Source organism: Phocoena phocoena, chromosome 1, assembly GCF_963924675.1.
Source record: "Phocoena phocoena chromosome 1, mPhoPho1.1, whole genome shotgun sequence".
In the NCBI taxonomy this organism is placed as follows: domain Eukaryota; kingdom Metazoa; phylum Chordata; class Mammalia; order Artiodactyla; family Phocoenidae; genus Phocoena; species Phocoena phocoena.
In genome coordinates, this window is record NC_089219.1 from 108,379,931 (window position 1) to 108,392,710 (window position 12,780).

The window sequence follows — 12,780 nt, forward strand, 5'->3', positions numbered from 1 at the left end:
GCTCTCTCTTCCTTCAGATCGCCTCCCTTCCCCTTCCTCACGGTTCCTAGCCAAACTCCTTTGCACAACCCTCTTCTAAATCCGGAGTGCTCACACTTAAAGTTTACCTGGCTGTTTTAGAGGAAGCAGGAATAACAAGGTGTGGTTTCTATCCCGAACTGCCAGAGGCAGAAACTCCTGGATCCCTGCCATCTCCTTCCAGAAACAGTCCAGATTATTTATTTCCAATGCAGACCTCCCTGTCCTCCATTCTGCTGGCGACAGCAGAGGTTGGAGAAGCTGAAGCGGTTTAACAGGCCTGACCAAGTGGGCATCTCCCTTTCCATTTATTTGCTCCAATGACTCAAAAAAGAACTCCCTCAGTACTCTTCCCCACTTTCTTACTACATACATACACACACACACACACACACACACACACACACACTCTTCACACTTCTGCTTCCAGTGAATTGGTTTCAATTCTTTCCTTATCTTTCCTTTGCCCCTGTACCAGTAACCTGGGCTTAGAGATCCAAGTCATACCAGTTGGTGAAATCTTTGCTCCAGAGGTGCAGGAGCAGGGTGCTTTGGGGATGTTCATACTGAATATGTCTACCTATTCTAGGTAAGGTCTTGGGTTAGCTACACAGAACACTGACCAGGGGCTCAGACTTGGGTTCTCACTTCCAATAAGCTATGGGCTCTTGGTCCAGTTCTCTGCCTCTCTGAACCTCAGTTTTCTCATCTGGAAAATGAGGGGCTTGGACTAGATGCTGTATCAGATCCCTTTTATATTTAATAGTATGTGATTCTGTTCTCCTAAACATGGAGGTTTCAAAATGCTGGGATATGTTACATGGAGAGGGCTGGCAGGCTGTGTCCCAAGCAACCTGACAGATGGCATTTGTGGTATTGAATTTACCACTGACAAGGATGTGGGCCTTTGGAGTTTCGCATACTCCAAAGCTACATCTTGGAAATACTGTTTTTTGCCAACAAACTTTATAATTTACTAAAATATAAAACCATAATACATAAGCCTAATTTACAGTGAGAAATTTAACTGTCACTCAGGCTGAAGGAAAACTCATGTCTGCATGTCCAGCACATTTTCTCCCTTAAACCAAATCAGAATAATAATGTCAACATATAAATGCACAATGACATACTGAACAGGAGTAGTTGTATCTTTAATGGCATCTGGCCATCCCCAGCAAGGAGTCGTGCCAATGGGTTCAGAAAACTCTTCTTTGGCTACGGTTCTCCACCCCTATCTCTTAAGCTATGGGCAGCCTTGCCAATGCTCCTGGACTACTCTAACTCTGCTGGTTAAGGCACTCTTTCCAGGATGGCTCTTGGAAAGGCTGTGCCCACGTGGGCCTCATGGACTCTCCCTTTACTGGCTAGCATTCACTGCTGACCTCTCTTCAGGTTGACATATTCCTTATTGAAATATGTTAATATTTTCAATTAGGTTATAGCCAAGTCCTGCTGGCAGGGAGCCAGCGCTTCTCTTTAAGGTTACTTTGCATACTCTCTACTTATCCATTACTAAAATAGAAATCTTGTACTCTTAGAGAGAAAGGTTTTATATATTTTTCAAGTTCTGAGGAAAGACCATCACTTTTCCCTAGAACCAAGGACCCATGCACCTCACCAGCTACTCCTTCACAGGCCCCTTTTCTGGGTCCATTAACATTAGAGTTCCTCAGGGGCTCAGTCCCGGGCCCGGCTCTGCGTCCACCTACTCTCTCTTCTCCTTGATCACTTCAGGTAGACCCAGGACCTTAATGCTGCCTATATGCTATTAATTCCCACATTTCTATCTCCAGTCCAGACCTTTCCACCAAACTCAGAATCACCATCTGTCAATTCAACATCATCACATGGGTATCTAAAAACCATCTCAAACCTAACAGAACATAAACAAACTTCTGAACGAGTTCCTCATCTTTTTACCAAGGTGTTCAGGCCAAAAACCTTACAGTCATCCTTGTTTCCTTTCTTTCTCTTATCCCTACATCAGCAAGTCTGGTTGGCCCTACCTTCAAAATCTATTCTGTATCTACCACTTCTCCACCACTGCCCTAGTCTAAGCCACCATCATCTCCTTCCTTAGCTACTGCAACAGCCTCCTAACTGGTTTCCCTACTTCCAATCTTGCTTACTTAAAACCCATTATTCTCAGCAGTCGGGGTGATCCTTTAAAAACAAATCAAATCTGATCCAACAAATATGCTCCCAAGAGAAATGAGTGCGTATGTCCCATAAAAATACAAGTATTTTTATAGCAGCTTTATCCATAATAGTCAAAAACTTCAAATGTCTATCAGCCAAAGAATGGTTAAACCTGGATAAACAAATTGTGGCAGCCAAAGAATGGTTAAACCTGGATAAACAAACTGTGGTATATTCATATAGGAAATACTATGTAACAAACTTAAAAGACAGAACTATTATACACAACTGCATAAAAAGATCTCACAAAATATTGAACAAAAGAAGCCAGGGCTTCCCTGGTGGCGCAGTGGTTGAGAGTCTGCCTGCCGATGCAGGGGATACGGGTTCATGCCCCGGTCCGGTCATGAGACGCGGGTTCATGCCCGGTCTTGTGCCGCAGAGCAGCTGGGCCCGTGAGCCATGGCCGCTGAGCCTGTGCATCCGGAGCCTGTGCTCTGCAGCGGGAGAGGCCACAACAGTGAGAGGCCCGCGTACTGCAAAAAAAAAAAAAGCCAGACCAAGAGTACACACTTTATGATTTCATTTATGTAAAGTTCAAGAAAAAGCAAATTAATCTACTGTGAGAGAAAATCGTGGTTACATGGTGGGAATGTGCTACATTTAAACCTAAATGGTGGCTAAAAGGGTGCATACAGATGTAAAAATACACTTAAGATCTGTGTGTCTTTCTGAATGTATTTTATACTGCAAATTTTTAAAAAAAGCTTTAATGAGATTTTTCCACTCTCCTTTCCTCAGATCCTCCAATGCTTCCCATTATACTAAAAATTAAATCCAAACTCCTAACCAAGATCCAAAAAGCTGTGCATGTTCTGGCCCCTACCTGCTCCCTCCAACCCTCTTTCCTAGGTCTCTCCCAGGCTTCAACTCTGCTTTACCTTCACTGGTCTCCCTGCTGTGCCTCCAACATGCCCACATCTGAGGACCTGGGCACTGGGAGTCCTGCTGCCACTGCTGGGAACTAGTCTAGACTTGCTCTTACCTCCCCCCACCAGACAGCTCTCCTCCACAAATGGCTTAAATTGGGTGTGGGAAATAAGATTATGGAGCAGAAGGTGATCAATGAGTGTACCAGTAATCATAGTTAACATTGTTAGAGCATTTACCTGACTTGGGCACTTTTCTGACCAGTTACATTGATTAACTCACCCCACCTCCTCATTAACCTATGAGATGATCACCATTTACAGATGAAACTGAGGCACTGATTAGTTAAGTAGTAACTTATACTTATAAGTATATAAGTATAACTTATATATAATCACACAATTCAAAAGTGGCAAAACTAGGATTTGAACCAAGGCAATATAGATGCAGAGCTCTTATTCATTTTAAATGCATCCATTTTAAGTGTATAGTTCCATGTGTTTTAACAAATGTATACTCCCATGTAAGCAACCTTTTGATCAAGATAAAGAATATTGCCCCTAAAAGTTCCCTTGTGCCCTTCTGAGGTCAATCTCCCCATCCTTGGCAACCACTAATCCCCTTTCTGTCACCGTAGATTAGATTTGTCTATTCTAGAGTTTTATATAAGTAGATTCATACAGTATATAGGTCTCTGGCTTCATAGCTCTGGGTTTCAGAGCTTTCCAGGGTTTTTAACCACTGCCTTATACTACTTCCTGGTGTAGCTTCTTTCACCACTTACCTATCAAATTGGCTACTCCTCAGGACTTCCCTGGCAGTCCAGTGGTTAAGACTCTGTGCTTCCACTGCAGGGAGCACGGGTTCGATCCCTGGTCAGGGAACTAAAGATCCCACATGCTGTGTGGCATGGCAAAAAAAGTTTTTTTAAATGGCTACTCCTCAACATCAGCCACCCATCTATATCCTACCACTGCTTTTACGCACACCACTCTAAGCACACGAGATTGTCAGTATGGGGAGTGTAAAGAGGGACAAAACAGGGTCAGTGACAGCCCCTCTAAGATACCATAAAGTTCCAGTGAGAGATGCTAACAAGTGAAGCACCAAAATTCCTATCCTTGAAGAGCTTATAATCCAGTTAAAGAGAGGGGATAGCTTATATATAAAGCCAATAAGTCGCAAAGCGAAACATTCATTCATTCAACAAGGACTTACTCAGTAAATATAAAATAGTATAATGTGACTAAGCAATTGGCTCTGGAGTTCAGACAGATCTTACTTCATCTACCACTTCTTAGCACGTGACCTTGGTCAAGTAAATTAGTATCAGTTTCCTGATCTTAAAATTGGCATAACAGCAAAATCTACCTAAGGGGCTGTTTTGAGGATTAATTGAGATAATGCATACAAAACACTTAGTACAGTACCTGGCACGGAGTAAGAGTTCAATAAATATTAGCCATTATTTTTACAATTATTGTATATGTTAGGCACCTTTCAACACTCTCGGGAGATACAGATTAATAGAATGAGATTCATTAAAGGTTCTTAAGGGATTCAGTTTAGTGCAGGGATACTTAGACCGGGATCCATGAAACTTCTGGAATTTTTGCTTCAGGATATTGGATATATATGCATGTATGTATTTTTTCTTGGGTAGGGTCCACAGCTTTTGTCATATTCTCAAAGGACTGTCCCATGACCTACAAAACACTGAGGACCCATCGTCTGGAGCATGCATTCTCAATGGGGGTGGTATCGCCCCCCCACACACAAGAAGTCAAAAATTGGTTCAGGGATGGGAATCTTAGATATTACAATGTTTATGTCCTTCCAAAGGGCCATAGTACATATGCAGAGACACAGAATATTGGTGATATTAAAATTTCATGCATAGGGGGAGGGCAATTAGGAAAAAATGTCAGAGGATGCACAAAAACTAAAAAACAAACAGATGTGCAAACTGAAGTACCTAAGTGTACAAGCAATACTAGCTCTGTTCAGAGAATTGCTGAGTACTAGAGTCTGAAAGAACCAGAGGGTGGAGAGATAAAGGAGAGTTTAGGGAGTCAAACTCAGTGAGTAGTGGAGGCATTCAAGAATCACTGAATGAAGAAAAGCTCAGAGATTCTGAGAATGAATGCCTGAGAAAAAAAGTGGCTCCAAAGAGAGAAGTAGGGAATTCAGCAAAGGCACTAATTTATTCTGTGGTGTGAATTCATCAACACGATATCAGATAACAGCAGAAAATACCGCATAGGGGGAGTTCCCTGGCGGCCTAGTGGTTAGGATTCTGGGCTTCCACTGCCGTGGCCCAGGTTCAATCCCTGGTTGGGGAAGTGAGATCTCAGAAGAGTCCATTCATTTGATAGGTAACCTGAAGACAGAAAGGACACAGAGACTGAAAAAAGCCTCCCACCACCTGGGGCTGCTTCAGTGCTGTGCCGGGTTCCAAGTGCTCCTGGGACCTCAGCTTATGACCACATACAGCAGAACTCTGAAATTACGAGGTCAGTTTGTCCCATTATGACTCAGAAGACCGGCATCCAGTCATGATGTGAAATATCACATCTAATCTTCCAAGTTTTTTTTTTGGCTGTACCATGCAGCATGCAGGATCTTAGTTCCCCAACCAGGGATCGAACCCATGCCCCCTACAGTGGAAGCGGGGAGTCTTAACCACTGGACCACCAGAGAAGTCCTTCCCCCAAGCTTTTGACATATGGAATCAGACATCCACTAGACGACCCAACCTGCATATCTCACAACACACCTCAAAGTTGGCATATCCAAAACTGAACCTATCGTTTTTATCCTGCCCCCCTAAATTCTTCCTGCTGCATACTCTCATCCTTGATGCCACCCTCCCCTTCATTCAGTGTATCCAATCTAATACCAAGTCCTAATTTGCCTTTTAAATATCTCCCCACTGCATCTCTCCCTTTTCTTCCCTACTTGTCACAGCCCTCATTTAGCCCTCATCTCTCACCTGAATTGTTGCCAGATGCATAACTTGTTACCTTGCCCCCAGTCTTCATCTCCCCCACATCTACTTTCTACAGTGCAACCATGGTTCTAAAACACCAATTTGTCATCCCCTTGCTTAAATCCCTACTGTGGCTTCCCATCATGGATAGCAACTTCCCAACCAGTGTGCCTTGACAATGATGCTCAGTTATTAATTCCCTCAGCACTTTGGACTGCTAGGCAGGGCCTGGGATAGCTAGAATTCTTAAGCCAATAGCCTTGAGACTGAAGAACCTTCCTCTCTTTACCTCAATGTGTTGCTTGAAATGGTTCTGTGCCCTGATGTGAAAAAGGGCTGAGAAGCACTGATCTTTGGGAGCTCCCTAACTGGCTCTGACCTCATCCCACCTCCAGCACAGAACAGTGTTATTAGCTTTAGCGAATTATATACCACGCTACTCGTCAATCTCCGCTTCTGCTCAGAAACATCCCATCCACCTGGAATGAGCTTCCCTTCATCTTTGTCTGAGAAGCTTCTAACCTTCCTTTAAGATTGTATTCAAGTATCACTTTTTTTCCAGGAAGTTTTCATGCCAGGACTTTCATGCCAGGTTTGATACCCTTCCTTACGCTCCCCCAAATATTTTGTTTCCTATGTGTCGGTCTACCCCCTCGGTAATGATCAGACAGCAGAACCACCTTGCTCATCTTTGCATCTTCAGCAGCCACCAGCACGGAGCCCTTGTATGTACCATGTTACATGAATGAGAATGATGCAAGGGAACGAGAGAGCTAGGCTCACCTTTTCTTTCCTAGAGTTTAGTTCGTGGTTACGTAAGAGCTTCAGAGAAGGGGGTGATATAACAGGATTAAATGTGGCAAAGAACAGAATAGGCCATTGGATTTGGTCTAGTTACTGCTCTAGTTACTGAAAGTCTGAGCACAGATTTAAATATGATGGAAATCAGGTCTGGAAGGACTGAGAATGAGGAAAAAATAGGAATAAGATACAAATCCCTTACCCAAGATACCTGGTGGTATGAAGAATGAAAGGAAATGACAGCTTACTGAGTTCCTACTGCCCATTTCAATTGTTTTGCAATCATTTAAGACATTTATATGGTTCCAAAGAAAACCACATTAACATAGTACACTCAGAGAAATCCAGTTTCCTCCATATCCCTTCCCTTCCCCCAGTGGTAACAACTTCCATTAGTTTTTGGTTTATCCTTCCATTTTTAAAATATAGACAAATGTATATATTACGTGTCACCCCTTAGATAAGGAAACACACTATACCTTCTGTTCTGCACGTTAGTTTCTTCACTTAACATATCCTGGAGCTCTCTCCAAACAGTATGTAGAGTCTCCCTCATTCCTTTTTCACTGCTGCTCAGTACTCTACTGTATAGATTTACCAGTTTATTCCACCATTCCCTTACTGATGGATACGTGAGTTGTTTCCAATCTACTGGTATTACAAATAGTGCTGCAGTGAATAGCTTTGTGTATGTTACTTTATATTTTTGCCATCATATCTCCAGGAACTTTACTTCTGTTCTTACTTAATACTCACAATAACCGATGCCATGGATACTGGGTCTCCATCTTATGTATAAGCTTGATGTAAGGAAACAGCTGCTGTAGTACACAGCAGTCCAGCAACTGCAACAGCACATTACAGAGTAAGCCCTTAAAACGTGGAATAACACCCTCACTCCTACCTTACCATTCTTCTCCCAATATACATCTCTTCTTAGAGAAAAAGAAGTTATTTTGCCAAGTTAAACACCACAAAGAATAAACAAGGAGTTTAGTTTTATTTTCTCTGTGCATTTGCAAAACACTTAGGACTGACACAGAAAAAAATAAAACCTCCTGTGAAAAAAATTACACATACAAAAGGAGGCCGGAGAGGGATTAGCGCCTTAGCCCCTGGGAGCTACAGCAACTCTGATTGGTCCAAGGAAGTGAACAGATATTGGGAGGCTATAACAAGAGGAAAGGCAATGAGAAATCACTGAGGGAGAGGGCCTCGAAGTGGGCCTCGAGGGGGAACTGGAGGCCGGGGAGTGGGTCTGGGTGGAGGGAGGGGCCCCCGCTGGTAGCCGTAGGGTGGAGGTCGTGGAGGGCCAGTGTATCCATGAGGGGGCATCAGTGGAGGAGGTCCACGCATACCATGCGGAGGCATAGGACCTGGGTGACCTGCAGGAAGAAAAGGAAAACTTAGTAAAAACAAGAAACAGGAGACAGTTCACACTGGGACAATGCAGAGAGAGGATAGACAGGGAGACAATGAAAAGAAATCTAAGAAAGAAAAGTAAGGAAGTGCAGTGGATAAGAGGTGTGACAAAAGAAGCTGCAAGAATGCCGCGTGAGGATGAGGGAGGTGGCTACAGCCTACTCACCCATGGGAGAGCCGAACGGAGGCCCTCGGGGGGGCATGCCCATTGGAGGAGGTCCAGGATGAGGCATTCCAGGTGGTGGTCGGGGTGGTGGCTGCCCCCCAGAGCCAGGGGGCCCAGCATGGGGGTGTCCTAAGCCATGAGGGCCATGGTGGGCCAGCTGCATCTGAGACATCCCTATAAGAACAAAACAGACACAAAGAGAAAGGAGACAAAAGGAAGTTAGACAAGAGGGCAAAGAAAACGAGACAGGAAGAGAAGAAAATGGAGAAGCAAGTGACATCAGGAAGAAGAGCATGGAAAATAAGGCTGGTAAAAAGTGCCCTTATCCTTGACTCCATTCCAAGAGGACAAACCAACTACCCAATCAATTCCCTGCCCCCTGCAGCTCACTTGCTCCTTCCATGATTTAGGCACTGTAATAGTGCTGCAACAGTACATAACAAATGGCGTGATTATTCTACGGAGTAGGATTTGGGAAGGTAACAGAGATGCTGTCTGAGCGAAGATCTAATTCTAAAGGATGAAAAGGAATTTTTCAGGTGGACAGCAGAATGGGAACAGAATATTCCAGGCAGAAAAGATTAGCATGTGCAAAGCACGTGTATGAGCAACAGCATAGTATGTGAAAGGAAATCCAGTACTCAGTAATCAGGAGCAGCGTGCAGTCATAGGAGTAAGGGGAAGGAGCCAGATGGTGAAAAGCCTAGAATGCTACGGCAGAGTTTGGGTTTCACTCTGTAGATAAAAGGGAGCAACAGAAGAATTTTGAGCAAGGGTGTGTGAACATCTGTATTTTAGAAAAATTACTCTGTGGAAGTCGATGAAAGGTAGAGATAATTAGAGTCAAAGTATCAGGATATTACTACAATAAATTAGGTGTGAAATAATGAGGATATGAGAGGCTGAACTAGGGCACTGGCAGTGGAGGTCAATGCCAGATATAAATAAGACTTGGTATTAAGAGTGGGGTGACAGGGAATAGTCAAACATAACTTCTAGATTTCTGAATCAAACACCTGAAAACAAAGAAAACTAGAGAAAGAATAGGTTTGAAGGGGAATGGCAGAAGAATGGAGCTGTCCATTAAACGCCAAGATTAAGGGTATGGAATGTTAATAACCATGGAACAGAGATACAGATCTAGGAGGCATCAGTGTACAAATAATGGAACTATGCAGAAAAGAGAGCCAAACACAAAAACCTAGGTACAAGCAGAGAAAAAGGAGCCCATTAAGGTGGATGCGATTAAGGATTCAGAGAGATAGATGGAGAATCCAGAAAAATCAAAAGAGACAAGATTTTCAAACAGGAGGACATGGCCAGTTTCAAGTATAGCAAAGGTCAAACCAGATAAGAAGCAGAAGTGTTCCCTAGACCTGGCAATTAGGTCACTGCTTTTGGATGGAATTCAGAGGAGAGAATGGAAGTAAAAGTTAAGGAAACAAAAAATAGCAAGTATAGTTATACTCTTTGGTAAAACTGAAATAAGAAATGAAGACAGGGTGGTAGTTGTTAAAGTAAACAGAGTAAAGTATCTTATATTTACTTTTACAAAAGAATGTCTGAAAGAAAGGAGAACTCTGGGACTATTTATTATTGCTGAAGGACAAAGAGCAGCAGCATAAGTGGTGATAGAGCTCCTCTACCAAGCTCATTCCTCTCCTTCCCAGCAAAGAACACCCACCTGGATGGGGCATCCCACCCGGTGGGAATGGGTGAGGATGTGAGTGTCCATGTCCAGGATGTCCAGCCCCTGGGGTTCCTGCTGATGGGGGGCCATGTCCTCCAGCTCCAGGAGGCATAGGTGGTGGGGGCATGGCTGGGGGTATCCCAGGTGGAAGGGCTCCAGGAGGCGGTACTGGTGGTGGGAAGGAGCCAGGAGGAGGCATGCCTATAGAGAAAATGTAAAAAGAGTTAACGACAGTGAGAAGAGAGTGCCTTTAGAGAGCCTGTTCCAATCTGGCCTCTCCAGGAAGGATGAGTCCTTTCCCCCTCCTCCCAGCTCTCTAAGGTCAGAAGCAATGCTAGATGACTCAAACAACACCTTCTGGAGAAACTCAACAACTTGCTTCCCTCCACAATCATCACCCCTCAATCCCTTTCTTATCACTTACTGACTCAATGTCCTTCCCTTTCCAGGTTCTTTTTCCTTCTCCTTACCTGTCAGCCCCCCAACCCAAGACAAACATGTTTTTTTGTTTGTTTGTTTTTGTTTTTTGTGGTACGCAGGCCTCTCACTGTTGTGGCCTCTCCCGTTGCAGAGCACAGGCCACAGACTCCGGACTCACAGGCTCAGCGGCCATGGCTCACCGGCCTAGCCACTCCGCGGCATGTGGGATCTTCCCGGACCGGGGCACCAACCCGTGTCCCCTGCATCGGCAGGCGGACTCTCAACCACTGCGCCACCAGGGAAGCCCCCAAACATTTTTTTTTTTTTTTTTTGCTGTATGCGGGCCTCTCGCTGTTGTGGAGCACAGGCTCCGGACGCACAGGCTCAGCGGCCATGGCTCACGGGCCCAGCTGCTCCGCAGCATGTGGGATCTTCCCAGACAGGGGCACGAACCAGTGTCCCCTGCATCGGCAGGCAGACTCTCAACCACTGCGCCACCAGGGAAGCCCCCCCAAACATATTTTTTATCAAAAGCTTTACCTGGTGGAGGAAGCCCAGACCCCAGTGATGATACCACAGGATTCGGAGCAGAGGGTGGAGGGGGTGCATCTGCAAACAGCTGATGAGGGCGGTCAGCCTGGGAGAGTGGGTTCTGTGCTGCCAGAAGTCGTTCAGCGGCTGAGCCATGGCGTTCACCTTTGGAGTCCTTCTTGAAAGCATAGGACACGGTGATTGGGCGGTTACAGAGGTACTGCCCATTCATGGCCTCAATCGCTGCATCCGAAGCATCAAACGAAGCGAAGTTAATAAAGGCATAACCTTTGGAGTTGCCTGTGTCAGGGTCCCGCATAATCTTGGGGGTTTGTAAGATGACCCCAAAGGCGCTGAAAGTATCATAAAGCAACTTCTCATCGATCTCTGGGTCCAGGTTCCCAATGAAAATGTTGGCCCCCACATCCAGGTTTTTGTTGTGAGCTGATGCCTTGTTCACCCGTATTGGTTTCCCATAGAGTTTGATCATGTTCATGATCTTAATGGCATAGTCAGCATCTTCCTCACTCAAGAATTCCACGAAGCCATAGCCTGAGGGAGTGCAAAGAAGAGGTTAACAAGTGATTCCAAATGAGGTATAACTCATTTGCCTTCTGAAGCACAAAGAACAAGAAATAATAATCTCACTTCAACTGAGAATGGTTCCAGAAACAAACTGTGAGTTAGGCTTCAGAGAAAAAAATCCTTAGTTTGCTCATTCCAAGACAGTTATGAATACTGCTGGGGGCCTCCTGGAGCAGCCTGTCCCCTCAAAACATAACTGCAATTCTTGCCATGTACTCACCTTGGTGCTGACCAGTGACTCTATCCTTTGGCATGTGGGTGTTGACTACTGGCCCTGCCTGGAGAAAAAGCTCCCACAGCAGTGGTTCGCTAACCTTCTCATCGAGGCCCCCCACATACACAGTGGCATCTGGAGGACAGGATTAGGAGGTTAGGGCAGAGATGAGAGGAGATAGGGAGGTAACGGGAACATGAAGATGGAACCCAGGCGGGGGATTTGGGGGTTGAGACAGGGTATAGGAGCAAAGAGGGAAAGAGAGAGAGAGAAAAAAAATACGTTAGCTTAAGCCCTTACACCTCCTCCTTTCCAGAAAACAGATAAACTTCTTAAGTCTAACTTAGAGTTCTAGAGAAAATTCACTTCGTAACTTTTCTTTTTCTTTTTTTTTTTTTTTTTGAGTGGGAAGGCAGCAGGGGATTGGACATAGCATCACACCTACAGGCCTCAGCCTGCGCCCGTCCATCCCGTCCCCAGCAGGCATCGGGGCAGGTCTGGCACCCTTCGGAACGGCCCAATCTCCCGCCCCGGAGGAAACACTGCTGGCCCTAATCGGGGCCCCCCAAACTCCCTGAGTTCATTCCGGGCTTATCCCCTCCAGTCACCCTGGTTCCGCTCGGAGATCGGCCCGGCCGCCATGGCGAAAGAACTCCCGCCGTCTCCAGACAACGATCCCGCCCCCTGACCTCAGTCACAACTTCCACTTCCGGGGCGAAAGCTGACGTGAGGCGGTGGGCGGGCCCTAGGCAGGGGAGGAGCCGGAAGCGGCCGCGGCCATCTTAGGAGCCGCTGATACTCGAAGCGGCGGAGGTGACGGTGTTTGAAGTGCGTCTGGGAGTTGTCAGGGCGGGGCAGGCGAACGGAAACGC

At 45.4% G+C, this 12,780-nt stretch overlaps 1 protein-coding gene across 1 annotated transcript; it reads right to left on the reverse strand.

Moving 5' to 3' along the window:
* Positions 1–7,861: 7,861 nt before the first annotated feature.
* On the reverse strand, positions 7,862–12,606 carry SF3B4 (splicing factor 3b subunit 4). Its single transcript, XM_065886374.1, has 6 exons — positions 12,517–12,606; positions 11,915–12,043; positions 11,119–11,661; positions 10,153–10,359; positions 8,469–8,642; positions 7,862–8,265 (listed from the first exon to the last, which is right to left on the reverse strand). Exons 1-6 carry the CDS (start codon positions 12,548–12,550, stop codon positions 8,078–8,080), a joined length of 1,275 nt encoding a protein of 424 aa, XP_065742446.1. The 5' UTR covers positions 12,551–12,606; the 3' UTR covers positions 7,862–8,077.
* Between the last annotated feature and the right edge of the window lie 174 nt (positions 12,607–12,780).

Coding starts and splice junctions, on each gene's coding strand:
- SF3B4 (XM_065886374.1), bottom strand. CDS start 12,550: ATGGCGGCCGGGCCGATCTCCGAGCGGAACCAGG. Junction 11,662..11,914: donor AGTCACTGGTCAGCACCAAG/GTGAGTACATGG, acceptor GCACTCCCTCAG/GCTATGGCTTCGTGGAATTC. Junction 8,266..8,468: donor TCCGTTCGGCTCTCCCATGG/GTGAGTAGGCTG, acceptor TTCTTCCTGCAG/GTCACCCAGGTCCTATGCCT.